Below are 19143 nucleotides of genomic sequence, written 5' to 3'. Positions count from 1 at the left end.
AAGTAAAGAAGGAACATATGTACTTTTAAACTCACTTTTTCATTTTATTTTTAATTAATTAATTAATTATTATTTACAACGAAATCATTTTTTTCTTAAGAATAAAAATTTTTAATTTAAATAATTTCCAATGTATCTCTCATGGGATACATTAAGTAATAATAATTATGACTTTTTTTTTCTCGTTTTTTTTCCCTCCCTTTAAATAAGTAGCTGATTTGATTTCTTTTCAAGGAGATCACTGAGCATGCGCATATGTTATAGTTCAAAACGTATCAAGAGCATCTTGCCAACTTTACATCAACAAATTCGATAAAATGAATAACAATTCTTTTTAACATTTACCCGAATAAAATCTAAAATCAACTGATGATTATTTATCGATATGATAGAAGAAAAGAAAAAGAAAAAGAAAAACGAAAAAAAAAAAAAAAAGGATTATAACTCATTCGTACGTAACCTTTTATACGATGTTGAATTCAAAGATGTTCAAAGATGTTCAAAGATGTCTTGTAAGAAATATTTTTAAACATTTTCAACGAATCTTTTAATTACATTGTTCTCTTCTCTGGGATATTCGATATTTTCGACAAGCTTCGGGACAATGACGTTCTAAATATCGTCTTTGCGAAAATGCTTTAAAACATACTCCACAACGCCATTGCCACTGATGATGATTTCTTGTTCTTTGATGAGCTCGTAAATTCGACCTAAAAAGAAAAAGCCGAAAAGAAGAATTGAAAAAAAAAAATAATGGAAAAATTAATTAATCGAAAGTTATTACCGATCGGCAAAAGATTTATGACAAACAGGACACTCGAATGGCCGTTCTCCGGTATGAAGTCTCAAATGTCCTTTTAAAACCCATGGCCTGTCGAAACATTTCCGACAATATGGACAATAATGCATCGTTTTATTTCTCTTCCAATTTTGATTACTTTCAATCTCTGATACCATTTTATCTTCCTTATTTGATTTCTTCGTCGTCGTCGTCGTCGTCGTCGTCGTCGTCGTCGTTGTCATCATCGTCATTGTCGTTGTTGTCATCGTCGTCGTCGTCGTCGTCGTCGTCGTCGTCGTCGTCGTAGTCGTCGTCGCTGTAGTAGAAGTAGCGGTTAGATACGAAGTTTGTGGTATCGTTTGAATTTCCCGGCCTTCCAAGTTACCGGAAATCTTCACGTTTTGACGAATAAATTCTTCGTCATTCGTCGGTTGGTACGGCGTAAATTTTGATTCGTGAGTATCCAATGGTACAGTTTGAATCTCTGTTCGATCTAACGAAGTATCTAATACAAAATTAGAAAATAAATTAAAGAAACGAAGAGAAAATATGAAATTTATTGAATATTAAGATAAAAACATTTTTAAAAATATTACCTTCGTTAAGATTAATATGATATGAAGAATCGTGTTCGATTGGAAACGTTTCATTCTTGAAGAATATATTTCCACGTGAATTGGACTCATCCAAAGGTTTCAATTTCCATAATAAATCATTATTCTTCTTAAATGTATATCGCGTTACTATGGGAAGTCCGGAACACATCCAAACATTGTTGGTAGAAATGGCATTAACTTCTTGCGTTCGTTTTTGTCGTTTGGAATCCACCGATGGTGGGATCCAAGTTAAATCTGTATCTTCTGAAGACAAGTCTTAATTAATAAATAATTATTAATTAATTATTAATAGCAACTATATAGTAATTGTAGAAAACGATACATCAAAATATTTACTCTCTAAATGATTTATATACAATGAACGCTAGCCTAAAATACAGTGTATGCATTGTATATACATACGCATACGCTTTCTGTGTGTGTGCGTGTGTATATATATATATATATATATACACACACAACGCCAAAAAAATACAAAGAGAAAAAAATTAGAAATACCTTCGTGACGATCCTGAGTCTTCTGATATCTCGCCATTGACCTTATCAAGCATCTTGGCATATTATTGTGATACGAGTATACTTGCTAGCAAAGTACGAACGATATAGATGACAAACGTGTACATACACAATATGGCCAGTAAAACTTCTTTGTGCCACCGTAGGCATTTGTTTTATTTTTTTCTTTTCTTTCTTTCTTTCTTCTAAGTCAGTAACGTAATAAGAAGAAAGTGTTGCCAGATATTTTACTTGTTTTTTCTTTTCTTTAGATTCTAAATTTTCATATATTTATAGTATTGTTTTCTTTTTCATTAATAATTATTTATTAATTATTCACATGATTTGATATTTTATATATGTAAAGAAATGACTAATATTTATATTAGTCGTTATTTAATATTGATATCAATAATTATTCTTATTAGAAGTAGTGAATTTGAATAGAAAATTTCGTTAAGTTGGATTTTTTTCCAATAATTTTCGATAATTTTCAAGTATTTACTAATTTTTTGTGTTGAAGTTTAACGATAGATCAGCAAGGATTCCTATTTACATAGATGAACTTGGTATATACACATATCCTTATATACATATACATAAGGCTATATTTTCAGATACACTGTCAATGTCGACCCTTAACGTTTTGATAACCGTCATGAGACACAAAGACAGGATGTGTATAATTTAAGTTGATCAGTCCATCAGTATCGGCCGGACGTGCTTACAGATTGTACGCTTCTATCGTTTAGAATTCTACTCATTGATTCAAATTACACGATTCAAATATTCTTTCGTATATATATATATATTTATACATATATATATATATATATATATACACACATACGTACACAAATTCATTAATGTAAGTATTCGACTCGTTTAATTTTTATTAATTAGATTATTTATTATTTTATAATTTCACTGTAAATTTATTAATGTATTAATTTATATGCGTGTATATATGTATTATGATAATATTTTAATATTATTAATGTAGTATATTGATGGTTAATAATGGTCACTCTATATATTATATATAATTAATTTTATATAGTATAATCATACAAATTATGAAATATTTTATGAGTAAAGATTTTGTAATTTTTATGTGTGATTATTTATAATTAACAATTATTTTTTATCATTAATATATATATATATATATATATATATATATATATATATATTCATATATTCATATATATATATATATGAAGAAATATTTCATTAGATTATTTCGCATAACCTTCAGATATATACATATGTATATATCAATAATATCTGTGTTTATCCAATAACAATAGCATTTCTTCTATTTTTCTAAATATAACATTCGAAGGTCATTGTTTAGAATTCTCACACCTCTAGACCTTGACTATTCCCTTTGATTAAATTTATTTTTCTTCGAGAATTTAATTTAATTATTACATTAATTTAAATTAAATTTACAGATTGAAAATCATGCATATAAATATAATATATGTTATCTTATTACCTACTAAAAATTATTATAATTTTGAACTGTTTTCACTCTTTGTTTCATCGACTCATTATTTTTATTTATTTCTTTTTGTGATAAAACAAAGTATAAAGAAGATTTTATTCGTTATTCATTTATTATTGTAAACAAATTATTTTATATTTGCTGTACAAATTTTCTGATCATATCGTTCTATTTTCTTTTTTCCTCTAACAGATCATGCTACGTCTTCTTCGCATATTACTATGTTGTATTTCCATTTTGCAAGTATTATCTGAAGGTAAGATTAAAAGGACAAAAAACGAAAAGATAATGAATGAAAAAAGAAAAGAATTGTTAATATATTATTACGATTAACAATTTTAATTGTCAATTCAACGTGCGATTATATGTATACGTTGATATAACTGTCATAAAATTAATATTCATATAGAAATTATTATAAGAATATACATATTACTTGTTTATTATTATACCGTACAATTTTGCTTACAATTACTTCCATCATTTTAATTTTTAATCTAGATTTTCAATGCCAAAAGCCAAAATGGTTCCAATGCAATAACGGGAAATGCATATCGTATCTTTTCGAATGCGACGGTGAAAATGATTGCGACGATCTATCAGACGAACAGGATTGTTACAATTTCAAAGTAATCTATTTTTCTCTCTCTTTTTTTTTTTTTTTTTTTTTTTTTTTAATTCGCTTGTTAACATCTCTTTTTCTAACGTGTCTCTTACGTTTCCGCAGCTTAAGCCCCCGCCGGTAAATTGCAGCACGGAGGAATTTAAATGCACAGACAACACCTGTATACCGATCGAGAAATTTTGTGACATGCTGAACGATTGCAGCGATAACAGCGACGAATACGACGGTTGCATTAAAGATGTGGGCGAGAGAAACTATTATTCTTTTTTTATAAATATCAAACACAGATACTTTTCTTTTTTTTACTTTATCTTCACGACAATCTTCTTCTATCTTTTTTTTCTCTTGTTTTTCTTTATACTCAAATTCATCTCAGAAACAATGTAAGAATTTCCGATGCAACGATGGCCATTGTGTAAGAAAAGAATGGGTTTGCGACGGGATGAAGGACTGTCCGGATGGTACCGATGAGATCAATTGCGGTCAGTATCTTTTTTTTTTTTTTTTTTTTAATTTCATTTCATTTCATGTGTAAACAAAGAAGAAGAAAATTTAATTGATTTAATTTTGTATCTTTACAGATGGCATATCTTTGCCGCCGAACGAATGCACCAATGAGAATGATCGTTATCTTTGCAAAAATCAACGATGTATCTCGATGAACCAAACATGTAATAAGAAAGATGATTGTGGTGATAATTCAGATGAAGATTTGGATGAGTGTACGAAATGTGAGTTTGATAAGAATAGATAAGAAGACAGAGAAACAAACTTTATTTACAAAATTCAATTTTATTTATATTTTATTTTATAATATATTAATATAATCTATCTATTCATATATCAGATGAAGTAAATAATACTTGTATATTAACGATTTAAATTTTATAGAAAATTTATTTAAAGAAAAAATTTTTGTTTTTTAATTTTTAATTAATTAAAGATTTTTTTCCTCTTTTTTTTTTTTCTCATATAAATTAATCAAGCTATTGAACGATCCTCGTTTGCGTTATTCTTTTCTCTTTTCCAACGAGCGATATTTCTCTTTCTTTCTTTCTTTCTTTATTAATTTAATTAATAGAAAATTGTTTATTATTTTCAGCTGAAAATCTCTGTTCACACGTTCAAAAATGTGACCAAATATGCAGAAGAACACCGAGAGGTCCTGCTTGTTCCTGCCGGTCAGGTTACAAGTTAATAAACAATCGTACCTGCGAAGGTAAATTTATTGATAATGATATTAATAAAAAAAAAAAAAAAAAAAAAAAAAACAGAAAAGAAAAAGGAACCAATCTAGATGAAATATAATACATAAAACAAATAGGTTTGATTAACAGATTCCATTATGTAATTTCAAAGGAATTGAATTAATTTACTTGTTTATCCATTCATTAATTTACCTGATTGTTTTAGATATAAACGAGTGTGAAATATTTGGAACTTGTTATCAACATTGTACAAACAATGACGGATCTTACGTTTGTTCCTGCAATCCGGACTACAATTTGCAAGGAGATAAAAAAAGTTGCAAAGCCGATGGTATGTTAAATTTCGAGAGAACAAATTATCCATAAAAATGATTTCATATTTAAATATTAAAAAGAATTTAACCATTTATTATAATTCATTTTAATTTCTAATTTTATTGATTATCTTTAAAAATCTATATTTATAATACCATTCACAAATAATTATTGAATATTTAAAATTTGAATAATTGCACTTCATTTCATTTTATTTTATTTTATATAAAATTTATTTGTCATAAAGAAAAGAAACTTTCTTTTAGCAACTGGAGAAGCATTAATGTTTTTGGCCTCAAAGACGGAGATTCGTGGATATTATTTAGACTCAAAAATATATTATCCTATACTTAACAATTTGCAACACGCTGTTGGAATAGCTGTTGATGCAGTGAATTTTTATTGGACAGATGTTAATCGTGATGAAGAGGCTATATTTAAAAGTGATCAGTTTGGAACAAATAAAACGGTGATCGTTAGTGCAGGTAATATAATAATATTTTCCATTGACAAAATATAATAAATAAGTTAATAAATAAAATGTTGAATATTATTCGAATTAAGGCGTGAGGACGCCAGAAGATGTAGCAGTCGATTGGGTAACTGGAAATATATACTTTACTGATAGTTCGTATAAACGTATTGGAGTATGCGATGAAAATGGAACATATTGTACAGTAGTGGTCAAGGAAAATATAGAGAGACCAAGAGCTATAGTTCTTTCATCTAAATCTGGGTTACATCTTTATCTTTTTTTTCTTTAATTTCTTTTCAATCTTCAATTTATATACTCGCTTGTAAAAAAATTAATCAAACTTTTTTAAATTATATTTTTTTCATGTATTATAGAAAATGAACGTGGAAAGAAAATTTGTTAACATTGTTATTTTTCAGTATAATGTATTGGTCCGATTGGAGCTCGAATTCGCACATAGCGATGGCGTCGATGGATGGAAAAAATCATGTTAAATTTGTCAAGGATAATATTGATTGGCCAAATGGTTTAACGATTGATGATCCAAATGATAGATTGTATTGGGTCGATGCAAAATTAAAAATTATTGAGTCTATACGTTTGGATGGTAGAGATAGAAGAGTTAGTATTTCTACATTATAATACAGTAATAATTTTATTATTTATTAAGATGAACATAGTCATATTTTTATTGGATTAAAATTATATATTTCAGACAATTTTAACCGATTTGATAAACCATCCATACTCTTTAGCAGTTTTTGAGAATAAATTATATTGGAATGATTGGTCCACCAACACCATACAATCCTGTGATAAATTTACTGGAAAGGATTGGAAAATTTTGCTTCATACGACTAGTATAACCTATGGGATTCAAATTTATCACTCTGTTCTTAAACCAAAAGTATATCAATCTTTTTTCTTGATTTTTGTTTTTTTGTTTTTTTGTTTTTTTTTTGTTTTTTTTTTTTTTTTTCTTAAGTATAGCAATTTATTACCTATTATATTGTAACTTTCTTTAAACACTTTGCCTTAGTAGATCTAAAGAGTTTTTTTTTTTTTTTTTTTTTTTTGTTTAGATTCAAAATCCATGTAGTTATAATCCTTGCTCACAAATTTGCTTGTTAAATTCAAACAATAGTTATACTTGTGCCTGTACGTTGGATACACAACTTGCTGCTGATAAACATGCTTGTAGAGGTATAACGTTGGAATCAACAGATTTCTTTTTTGAACGTTTAGGCTCTATATTTTTTCTAATTTTCAGTGATTAAGAAAAGTGAACATATGGTCATAGCAAGTGGAAGTACTTTTATAGATTATTATCATGAACTTCTGGGCAAACCTAAAATGAATACAAGTAAAACAATGAAACATATCACTGCTTTGGCATATGATTCTTTAACAGGTAAATTATGAATTATCTTAATCAACATTTTGTGACGTTAACATTTGCATTTTTTTTATTAATTTAGGTGACATTCTTGTCAACGATCAACTCACAAATATGATTTATCGTTACAACATGAGTACTGATCTGTTTGAAAATATAATGCCTGTGACCAATGGGGTACTCGGTGGCATGGATTTTGACTTTGTTGGTAATAATTTATATTGGTCCGATATGAAACACAAGACCATTGAAGTTCATAGTTTTGATACTAAAGGGAAAACTGTCTTTTACTTTCACGAGGAACCACATGATATCTCATTGGCATCTGAAGAACGGTATTAGATTTTTTATTATTCTTAATTCTATAGTGTTACTTAACAATATTACAAATAATATTAAAATTATTAATGTAATGATAAAAAAAGTTAAACCTTGGGCAAATTTGTATTTAAAGAAATTATTAGGATTTTATGAATCTTTTTTTCTTCTTTTTTTTTTTTTTTTTATGGGCAAACAAATTATTTTTATCTGAAAAAAATTAAGACAAATTACTGTATAATTTTAGATCTCCATCATTGCAAATTCACGTATGTTTCAGAATGATGTACGTAGTATTTCGTTCTCATGATGTATACCGTATACTTAAAATACAAATGAATGGACTGGGTCCACGAGTTACTCTAGTAGACCAGAACTTACTTGGACCAAAAATTTCCTTGTGTTACGACAGTGAAACTAAGAGATTGTATTGGGCTGATCAGGGTGCTGGTAATATTGATAGTATCTCCAGTCAAGGTAAACCATAGCAAAATTAATAATAACAATTATATATTTGACTGAAAAGAAAAATTTATTTTTATTCTTTTTTTTTGATTTTCTAGGGGACAAATATTTATTCCGTACTGGTTTATCAGAGCCAATAAGCCTTGCAATACTTGGAGACAATGTTTTTTGGACTCAACGGGAATCCAACAATTTATTTTGGGGACACAAAAATAAAGATTTACAACTTTTGAAGAAAATTCCTTTGGGTTAGTATACAGAGCATAACATTTATATATGTGTATATATATATATACATATATATATTGATAATGGGCACGGAAAACTTATCAATATATTATAGATAACAAAAAATTTTGTTCCCTTTAGAAATATCCAATAAATTCGATACAATGCATTTAATATCTATGCATAGAGTGTATTATAACGATAATGAGCACGGTTGTCGTAAAAATAATGGAAATTGTTCTCATGTCTGTCTACCAACAAATCATAATTCTTATGTAAGTATATTTACTTTTATAATTCTAATTATATATATTTATATCTCATATAATTTGTTATATAAATTTTAATTTTTTTTCTAGATCTGTGCTTGTCCACCAGGAATGATGTTGAATCATGATACACGAACGTGTATCCTCCAGTCGGTTTGTGCAGAGGATGAAATCAAATGTTCAGAACACGATGTCTGCATAAAATTTAAACAAAAGTAAAAATCGACAAAAAGAAAAAAAAACAAAACAGAGAAAAAACAATAACTAGTGTGTCTTAATTCATCCACTATAATTACATAATTTCTAATCATTTCAGATGTGACGGAAAAGTGGATTGTCCTAACGGTGAAGATGAATCAAATGAATGTGAATTTATCGGTTCATGCAAAGAAGACCAATTTGCTTGTAAAAATGGAGAATGCATAAGCCTTGAAAGTCATTGCAATTCACATTACGATTGTAAGGATCGTTCGGATGAGGAAAATTGTACTACAGTTAAATGTACATCCGGTAAAACACATCTTCTACAAATCATTTATAACATCTTTATTTATAACAATAGGACATCGTAAACAAAAAGAACCAAAAGATTTATTTATTGTTCATCAATTTATTTTTATTTATTTTTTTTTTTAATAAAATAAATTATCCATAAAAACTAGTTATTAGTGTATAATTTCGTTTTTTTTCTTTTTCTTCTTTTTTAATCATTTTCTTTTTTATTCGTTACCTTTTCTTTCTTTTTTTTTTTTTTTTTCCGTTTATATTCTTGATCGAAATAAAAAATGAAGAATTAAAGATTATCTGAAATGAATTATAATTGTCATAATAATATGTTACATAAAAATAAAATAATTTGCTCAATTTTGCCTTATTAAACTATTACATTGAAATTCATTAAATTATTTCTTATTATCACCATTACATTTTTTACATTAAAGTAAAGGATTATATAAAATATTTTTTTATATTGATATTATTATTATTTAATTATATGAAACGTTTTCAGATGAATTCGAGTGCCGCGAAGGTAGCTGCATATCAAAGTATTTTGTTTGTAACTGGATATTTGATTGTCCTGATTTTTCCGACGAAATGAATTGCAACTCGTACACTTGTTCTTCCAATGACTTTAAGTGCGACATTGGTACATGTATTCCGAGTAGTTGGGTCTGTGATGGTGATGTAAGTTATTAACAAAAGTTTATTTTGCGTTCCACAAATATTCCTTGTCAAGAAATAACAAATACACATATATATATATATATATATATATATATATATATATATATAATATTTATATGTATTATACGTATATATTATTTATATATATTTAAGGTCGATTGCCATGATGGCTCAGACGAAAATCAAAAATGTATGCAAAAATTTTGCGAGGACAATTTTTATACATGTAGGAATAACCATTGCATAGACAAATTGTTACTTTGCAATGGTCTCGATGATTGTGGTGATAATTCTGATGAAGAACATTGCTCCCATGGGAAACAAATAACACTAGTGAATTGTAGTATGAACGAGTTTAGATGCCACGATACTAATATATGTCTTCCTAAAAGTAAAAGGTATCTTATGTAATTTTTCACTGGATAAATATATATTTTATTTTTTATCAAATTTATTTCATAAATAATAAAGGACAATAAATTGTCCTATATATTAATATTTTTGATTATTATTACTATTATTATTATTATTATCATTATTATATCAAAATCAAGTTATAATATTTCATTAGAATGATTTTAAATGATTAAAAAATCAGCAAAATGTATATATTTATCAAGTAAACAAATAATTTATTTCCGATTAAATGTTTATATACATTTTTTTGTTATTATAGATGTAATGGTCAACAGGATTGTCCAAAGAACGATGATGAACATGATTGTTCAAATTGTCAATATAATGAATACACCTGCGAGAATAATAAATGTATAACGCAAGAATGGGTATGCGACAAATATGATGATTGTGGTGATGGGTCTGATGAAAAGTATTGTAGCGGAGATAGCTTGAATATTAAAGGTATAGTCTTCAAGAATGATTGTAAAGAGTTTCGCTGTAACGACGGCCAGTGTCTTCCTTTTAGCAAGGTCTGCGATAAATATAAAGATTGTTCGGATGGCAGCGATGAGTTCAAAAAATGCAGTAAGTATTTATCTTTAAATAAAAAAGAAAGCTATAGTATTTTTATATTATTTTAATTAAATATTGTGTGCGTGTGTGTGTGATATACAAATCTACTTATCATTAACATATATTTTTGTCTTCAGTGGAGGCATGCATGATAAACCATCCCTGTAAACATGTGTGTCACAAAACACCACTAGGTCCTGTTTGTACTTGTAATCCCGGATATCGTTTAGCTCCCGATGGAGTGAGTTGCGTCGACGTAAACGAATGCGAGGACGATGTATGTTCTCAGATTTGTCATAATACTCAAGGCTCATTCATATGTTCTTGTGAAAGTGGATATGTCTTACAACCGGACAAAATTTCTTGCAAAGCCACTGGTAAATTTAAGAAACAAAAAAATAATAGAAAGAATTCCTTTCTCCAACAATATTTCTTTCAGCAATGATACAAACTGAATAAAATAAATTCTAGGCTCACAAATGAAGATAATAACAGTTGCTGGATACGACGTGAAAAAAAGTACATTGACGTTTAACGAGATCGAGGTCATTCATCATGATCCAAATTTTGAGATTTTGGGCCTGGACATTAATGTGAAAGAGAATGCTGTTTATTGGACTAACGGTATAATAGAATAAAACGATTTTTAATATATATATATATATATATATATATATATATATATATGCTGACTCACCTACATTATTTAATATTTAATCATTTTTATTTCACACTAAATTATAGTACAATTGTCTCTCTCCCTCTCTCTGTATATATATATATATATATATAGTATGATCTCTAATCTACAGTTATACTTGGAACAATAACAAAAATAAACATCAAAACAAAAGAAAAAAAGATAGTCGATGTTGGAAGACCTGGAGCTATGGCAGTCGATTGGATAACGGATAATGTTTATTTCTACAGTGACAATCGTCCATATGCTATCAAAGTAAGGAATATGATTTGAAAAAAAAAAAAAAAAAAAAAGAAAAACTAATGCGTTTTAACGTTGCAAACGTTGTCCAGGTGTGCAATTTGGAGGAAAGAAAGTGTGCAAAAGTTTTGACAATCAATGGAACTGGCAAAGTACAATCTATCAAAGTTGATCCAATCAAAGGGTATATAAAATAATTTAACAATAATAATTCTTTCCATAATATGAGATAAATAATAAAACAATTATCACGACAAAAAAGAATTGTTTATAATTAATTTATTAATTTTGTTCAACCATCTATCAGCTTGTTATTCTGGAGTCAAACTGATTGGCTGTTGCAAAGTGGACCAAAAAGTGAAATATATAGATCAAGTATGTCTGGTACAGACGTTACGGCAATAGTTATTCGAAATCTCGGCGTTGTTCAAAAACTAACGATAGATCATAGAAAGTCTCGATTATATTGGGGTGACACGCAATTAAATGTTATTGAATCATCAAACTTAGATGGTTCTGATCGGAAAATATTTGTAGAAACAGAGGTATTTACAATTTTTTAATAATATGTTTACATAACTGATTACAATTGATTATAACATAATGATTATTATAGTTTCAACCTTTGGATGTTGTCGTGTATGAAGATTCTCTTTTCTGGTTACTTTCCAATACAGGTAACATAAGGAAATGTAAATTGAATAGCAAGACTACTTGTATAACTATTGGTTCTCAAATTGTTACTAAACATTTTGCCATTTTTCATGACACAATACAACCATTAGGTAAAAATTGTATTAATAAACATTTTGATTCGTTAATAATTGAAATGTGAAATAATTGACCTATTTTATTATTTATAGTACGGAACAAATGTCAAGATCAAGAATGTGCTTATATGTGTCTACTGAACGAACAAAATTTTACATGTTTTTGTCAATATGGTAAACCAATAGATAATGATCTCGCATGTAAGAAAGATTCAAGACAACGATTGATTTCATCAATGTCGTTGGATGAACAAAAGAAGAGCAATAATCAAGACAAAGGAACGATAGCTGGCATAGCTATTTCATTGATCGCAGTGATCACCATTTTATCTGCTTATTATTACTATCAACAATTGAAAATAAATCGTAGGAAGAAAAACGATATGAGGTTTGTGCACACTTTCATGAAAAAACGTAACGTATAGTAAGAGATAATAGATTATAGTAAAGACATAATAGAGAGAATATTTAATATCATTGAAATAATTCTTGAAGTAATCGTTTTATCACCACTATTTAATAATAACAATTGATATTGCAGTATTCATTTTCAAAATCCTTCCTATGATGAAAAAAATGAAATTCAGAATTCATTCAACTGTATGGTATCAGCTTTACCACCTAGTGAACACGAATACAATCCAATAATTAATATATCAGCCAAGGTAAAAATTCGATATTATTTTTATTTGAAAAAAGAAAATTTATTTATTAACTTATTATTATTTCAGTTTGACGATCCGGAAAAGGAGAGACAGAAAATGATCCAAGTTCAATATTCAGACCATTCGGAAAGTGAAGTAGAAGATATACAATACTCACAAACTTCAAAACTATTACGTTAAAGTAAGAATAAAATAATGAAAAGAACAATCTTATCGATGAAGAAAGAGATTGAATTCCTTATTATTATTATTATTATTATTATTGTTATTATTATTATTATTATATAGTATATGCAGAATACTTTATATAACGTTACAGACTTTACAACGTTACAATATTTATTTATTATGTAAAGTCACTATAATATCCTTTTTATTATTATTATTTGTATTATTATGTCACAATTATTATTACAATCATATGAATTTCTTTTTCATATATCCGGTTATTGAAAAATAATTTTATATGATAAGTAAGAAAAGAAAATTTTTATAACAAATAATATAGTAATTTTAAATAAAAATAAAAGTTGATAGGAAGCAAATAGAAAGCGATTTTATAAGAAATTCATCAATCTCTCTGATATGGGAAAATAAAATATTGGAATAAAATGCAAAATGCTCTGTTATTGCATTTACTGATTATATAAGTGTTGATAAGACTAGATCTTTGTCACTTCTATGAGCTATCTCTATGCCCTCATCGCTGATCAGTTAAATCTAATTCAATTGGAACTTCTTCATTTTTGGGAAACCAGCTAATTATTCTTCTTCATAATTTATTTGAAAATAAATAATTTTGTAGAACTATGCAACCATTACTAGTTTTTATTAACGAGTATCACGCATTTAAAGACAAACACCCACAGACTGTTTATTCTAAACTATAATATCTTTCAAACACAAAGAAACTAATAAAATCAATGAAACGTAGAGGAACATTCGAAGTAATCAATTACACTGAGACGCCATCTGTGATAAATTTCAATGATCATTTCTACGTAAAGTGTATAATAACATTTGTAGTTCCTACCGCCATCTGGAAAAATAATTATATCAATATAAATCAATGATCTAATTAAATTTGCAAATAATTTAAATGGAAGAAAAAAGAAATAAAAAGAAATGAATGTGCGTAGATACAAATGAATTACAAAAAGGAGCAAAAAAAGATCGATCATCGATAGAAGATTCAAAATAGGCGGTATTATATAGACGGCAGTACAATCTTCGGTATCAAGGCGCTGCGTACACACTGCGCTCTGGTGACATCTCGAACGAACAGTTCAGTCTTGTACGAGCGAAGCGATAGAAAAGATTCGTATGATCAGCTGTGAGTGGCGAGTAAAGTTCGCCTCGGTTATTTTCCAATTGATAGAGAAAAAAATCTTTAGAAATATTAATTAATATAAGAAACGAATGGATTGAGGGAAAAAACTGTTAAGGTCGGTTCGACGAACCGTGAATTTCTGTGTATGGTGTATTATTCCTTTTTCTCTCCTTCCCTCTCTCTCTTTCTCTCTCTCTTTCTCTCTCTCTCTCTCTCTCTCTCGCTCTCTCTCTCTCTCTCTCTCTCATTTTCCTTAGTGTGATTTTGTTTTCGTAAAACTAATTTGAGAATTAAGAAAAAAATAGAAAATAGAAGGAGAGAAAGAGACAAATGTGAAAAAAAAGAAAGTGATCGGTGTATTTAGTTTTTCGTCGTACGCCGCTTAGCTCGAATATTTTTCGTGAGGGCTAGCGAGGCATGACGGGAACAGGTGACAATAGAGGAACTTCGCCATGTTAGATTTCGCGAGATCGCGAAACGTGCGCCGCCTGCTGCTGCTGCTGCCACTAGTGGAGGAGGAGGAGAAGTGGCATCATACGGAAAGAGAGAGATAGAGGGAGAAAGAAAATCACGCATATATATATATATATACACACACACATATATTAAAGCAGCAGAGAGAGAAAGAGAGAGAGAGAGAAAGAGAGAGAGGGAGATAGTGAATTTATTTTGTTTTTCTCCGCTCTCCTTCGCGCTACTTTCACCCTCTCGACACTGTGATCCGCCTGAAAATCATCCAAGCTGGATAGGTTACCCGAGTATCTCCGCGATACCGTGGATTGGTTTATGGGGTAAGTTAGTTTTCAAACAAAAATGACAATGAAATTGCCTTTATCAACGTATATATACATATATCCTTCGACAGGAATTATTATCCTCGTTTATGTAGGAGAAAGTTTGCTAAAGGATAATGATGATGATGATGATGATGATGATAATGATGATGATGATGATGACGATGGTGATGATGGTGATGATGATCGATAAATGCATTTGAAGGTTATTCTTGATGAATGGCTTTCCTAACCTCTGTGTTTCTCTTCCATTTTTTTCATTGTTGTATTTTTGTATTTTCTTTTTGGAGAATTCCTCAAGGGAATTAATTGGGGAGATCAAGCAACGAGTTCTTGTCGAAATAATTTCAATATCCAAAATCGAATTTAACATTTTCATAAATAATATGATCTCTGAAATAATCTATGAGAGAGTTCAGTATTGTGATAGCGCTCGGTGGATGAACTCCGATATATCTTGGATTTTTTTCTGAAGTTAAAAGAGAAGCAAAAAAAAAATGTAAACCATTATATTTTCGACCGGAAAAATCAGCTATCTTTCTTTTATTATTATTATTATCAAGGCATATAATGAATTGTTTCTTTTTATTTTCATTCACCTCTTTTTTCAATTAAATTTAAATGGAAACTACTTCGGTGGTGAACGTGTATATCACAAAGTACTTATTATCAAACATTTATACGTTTTTTTCTTCTTTATCGGTGTTCTTGGATTTTGAGTTTCTTCGATATAAAAAGAACTGTATATAAATAGAAAAGAAAACTTTGCGTTGTGATAAACAGGATATATTTTATATGGCAGACTAGCAACGATGACGACGCAAAGTTAACGTGCAAAGGACAAAATGTTGAATAAGTGCGCGAGCCTTCCTTTTCCTTGTCTCTCCCTTCCTCTCCTCGCTCTTTGCCGAGCTATCGATGTATGTACGGACGGAAAAGCTATTTTGCTGTGTGTGTGTGTGTGTGTGTGTGTGTGTGTGTGAGTATGTTACCTGTTAACGAACTTACGTAAACCTTTCGATCGCTTTTTCGTCAATAAATATCACGTTTTATCAGGATGGAAGATAAGAAGAAAAAATAAATTCAAGAAATTTTTAAATTCCCAATTGTTACATTGATTTTTGAAATGATGGAAGTTACGAAAGGACGACGAACAATTTCGAAGATTTTCTAATAGAATAAGTTAATGCGTGTAACACTCCCGGAGCACAGAAAGTCACCTTAATCTCATTTCCGTCGAGTGTTATTATTGAATTACCAACAAAGCTTGTGCGAAAGTCTCTGTGTCATTGGATTAGCAGCATGCGCATCCTTAAGGTTGGCTTCCTTAAAAATTTTCCTTCGATTTTTCCATTTGATTTTTTTCTTTCGAAAACGACGTTGTATGTATGTATGTCTGTCCGTCTGTATGTATGTATGTATGTATGTACATTACTTATCCGATCAATACTCAAATTCACACCAACTTATTCGTCCTATAAATACAATAACATTTTTATCATTAAACGAATTTCAGTTAAAATAATTTCGAGTCGAGTAGGGTAGAGTGATTGTAGTTGTGTTGTTTTGTTTCGGCGCGAAATTCAAAAGAATAGAAGCGCGCGAAAAATTTAACGTTGTTGAAATTTCGTATTTTTGTTTTCTTTTTTATAAAGAGATAGACCTTCGAAAAGCGATTATTTCATTTCGTTACACCGTTGTCCTGGTCAAGGCGAATCTTTTATTGATTTAACGCCTTCGAGACATCGCCTCGTTGGACGAAAAAAGAAAGCTTCTTGTACATAGGTATACATATAATACATATGTATGTATATGTAATAGATTCAAAGACTCTCAATCATGCTTTTGTTATAATTAAAGTATCATTCCAATATTATATACAACTATTATAAACTTTCTATATATAAATTTATTTCTAACAATATAATCTATATTCTAAAAGAAAAATATATATTATACGATAGAGAGTTGCATGGACCAATTTCAGGGTCGACTATTTCGAGTGTTCTTCAATGTAACTGAATAATCGATAACTTCGAATGAAACTCGAATACCAATCGAACTGTTAACTTCAAAATCGATCTATATATCGATTTTATTAATTACTCGTATTACATTTTATACAAGATAATTTAAAATCGAGTGGTAACATTAATAAATACATATCTAAGGTATTGGCTATCTTTAAAGAGGACAACGAAAACGATGTATCGTTTATTATCGATGTATCATTATTGCGAGACATTTTCTTCTGCAATATACGCGTGCGCAAGAAACCTATACGCATGCCCACGCACGCACACACACTCTCATTGTTTTTCTTTTCTTTTTCTCTTTATATTCTTTTAACGAATATAAAAATTGAGGAGAAAGAAAGAGTTTATTTTGTTAGAAAAATTTCTCTCTTTTTACGTTATTGAAAGACAGAAAGTGAGAACAATCGATGGGTTTGCTGGTTCGAAACCGAAGAGAACGATGACTCACATTCGAGTGGTCTTTCGCGGTGTGTGATCGAGGCTTCCTCGATGAATCACACGTGGCTCCTCTTTTTCTCTCTCTCTCTCTCTCTCTCTCTCTCTCTGTAACACATACAGGTAGACAGAATTTATCCAAGAATAAAATTATAAAAATATTTTATTAACGAACAAATGATTATTTTATTCGTGATTGCTATAATTTTTAATAAGTCAATGTATTGCTTTAAAATTAAAAAAATTATAGAAGATATAAGATCATTAAAAATTCAAAATACCAAGTAAATATCTAAAGTAGAAAATAGCATAAAGTATACTCAACCGCGCACCTTTTTGCGATAAATTTTATCGCGGTTTTCTACTCGATGACGTAGACTTTACTAATACATTTTTGTGTGTGTGTTATCGTTCTTGGCTTAACGTGTATTATTATCGATATTGTGATCGCTGTAATATCGAAAGTTTCGGTTTTGCTGTCTAACCTTATCTATCTATCTATATATATGTATATTGATTTGTAAGAGTAAATTGAAAAAAATGTCTTATTAAATGTGATCTGCCTTTCAGTCTAGGGAATACAAAACGACTTAAGTTGTCGTCACATTTCCGTGACATTCATAGCCGTCCTCATTATCTTCTTATGCGCTCATTTTTCACAAATCATGTATAATGTCGACTATTTTCTTGGCAAGGATATTCGTGAATGAATAAACGTCATTTTGCGAACGAGCTAAACGTGCACGATAATACGACTCGGACAAAAATAATCGACCTCGACAAAGATCAACTCGCGCTTATGAGAGGCATTAATTTACATGAATTCACATTTTATCCGATTGTGAATGGCGACTCGAACAGTGGTGGAAGAGTTTAGGTCGACGATCTGCAAACGCATTGCGCCATATTAAAACTGTACGATGTCAATTGTTTCCTTCACAAATTCCAATATTTTCCAAAGTAATACTTCGATCAGTCTCATTAATTAAACGAAATTGCGATAACTCTTGAATTCTTTGTGATTCTAAGAAAAACGTACATATATGTTTGTTAACGTATACGTATGTATATACAAGCATAAGCACAAATATTTATAATAACGTTAATTCTAAATGTAGTATTTATTGAGACGATCCGTTGGTAAGATAGAATACGTTGTTACCGACCGCGATAAAAATCTTTTCTTTATTTCTTTTTCTTCCATTTTCTTTCTACGCTTGCATATATCTTACATTCACAATACTTTTCATCATACTTTGTAATCAAATGTCAGTTAACTTTTCCATTCACAATGATCCTTTTCTTCTTTTTCAC

General features: G+C 29.1%; 2 protein-coding genes across 6 annotated transcripts; one reads left to right on the top strand and one right to left on the bottom strand.

Annotated features, from left to right (window-relative positions):
• Window positions 1–168: 168 nt before the first annotated feature.
• On the bottom strand, window positions 169–2158 carry LOC124429723 (zinc finger protein 510-like). 5 transcript variants are annotated; one of them, XR_006943530.1, is made up of 5 exons: window positions 1897–2158; window positions 1378–1653; window positions 785–1286; window positions 461–710; window positions 169–356 (listed from the first exon to the last, which is right to left on the bottom strand). XR_006943530.1 is itself a non-coding variant. In XM_046975331.1 (4 exons), exons 1-4 carry the CDS (start codon window positions 1955–1957, stop codon window positions 548–550), a joined length of 1002 nt encoding a protein of 333 aa, XP_046831287.1. In that variant the 5' UTR covers window positions 1958–2158; the 3' UTR covers window positions 169–547. The 5 variants fall into 5 exon arrangements, 4 of the variants coding, with proteins under 4 accessions (XP_046831287.1, XP_046831288.1, XP_046831289.1 ...); XM_046975331.1 differs by having other exon boundaries at window positions 169–710; XM_046975332.1 differs by having other exon boundaries at window positions 169–710; window positions 1378–1641.
• On the top strand, window positions 1335–14049 carry LOC124429712 (vitellogenin receptor). Its single transcript, XM_046975297.1, has 33 exons — window positions 1335–1473; window positions 2511–2761; window positions 3596–3659; window positions 3905–4032; window positions 4131–4268; window positions 4405–4510; window positions 4610–4759; window positions 5131–5247; window positions 5442–5567; window positions 5818–6036; window positions 6116–6287; window positions 6446–6647; window positions 6742–6933; window positions 7109–7229; window positions 7297–7437; window positions 7505–7757; window positions 8021–8217; window positions 8304–8453; window positions 8575–8708; window positions 8793–8917; window positions 9019–9212; window positions 9712–9887; window positions 10041–10285; window positions 10564–10871; window positions 10997–11236; window positions 11331–11483; window positions 11672–11814; window positions 11892–11983; window positions 12107–12344; window positions 12416–12584; window positions 12663–12957; window positions 13111–13234; window positions 13301–14049. Exons 3-33 carry the CDS (start codon window positions 3599–3601, stop codon window positions 13412–13414), a joined length of 5223 nt encoding a protein of 1740 aa, XP_046831253.1. The 5' UTR covers window positions 1335–1473; window positions 2511–2761; window positions 3596–3598; the 3' UTR covers window positions 13415–14049.
• The last annotated feature ends 5094 nt before the right edge of the window (window positions 14050–19143 follow it).

This window comes from Vespa crabro, chromosome 16, assembly GCF_910589235.1.
Source record: "Vespa crabro chromosome 16, iyVesCrab1.2, whole genome shotgun sequence".
Lineage (NCBI taxonomy): Eukaryota > Metazoa > Arthropoda > Insecta > Hymenoptera > Vespidae > Vespa > Vespa crabro.
Note: the sequence above shows the minus strand (reverse complement) of the source record. Positions and strands in the feature narration are given on the sequence as shown.

Excerpts from the sequence above, each read along its gene's own strand:
- LOC124429723 (XM_046975331.1), bottom strand. The coding sequence starts at position 1,957 with ATGCCAAGATGCTTGATAAGGTCAATGGCGAGATATCAGAAGACTCAG. Across the intron at positions 1,654-1,896 it reads GACTCAGGATCGTCACGAAG|ACTTGTCTTCAGAAGATACA; the intron begins GTATTTCTAATT and ends TTATTAATTAAG. Across the intron at positions 1,287-1,377 it reads TCATATTAATCTTAACGAAG|ATACTTCGTTAGATCGAACA; the intron begins GTAATATTTTTA and ends ATTTTGTATTAG.
- LOC124429712 (XM_046975297.1), top strand. The coding sequence starts at position 3,599 with ATGCTACGTCTTCTTCGCATATTACTATGTTGTATTTCCATTTTGCAA. Across the intron at positions 4,511-4,609 it reads TACCGATGAGATCAATTGCG|ATGGCATATCTTTGCCGCCG; the intron begins GTCAGTATCTTT and ends GTATCTTTACAG. Across the intron at positions 8,454-8,574 it reads TTTGAAGAAAATTCCTTTGG|AAATATCCAATAAATTCGAT; the intron begins GTTAGTATACAG and ends TGTTCCCTTTAG.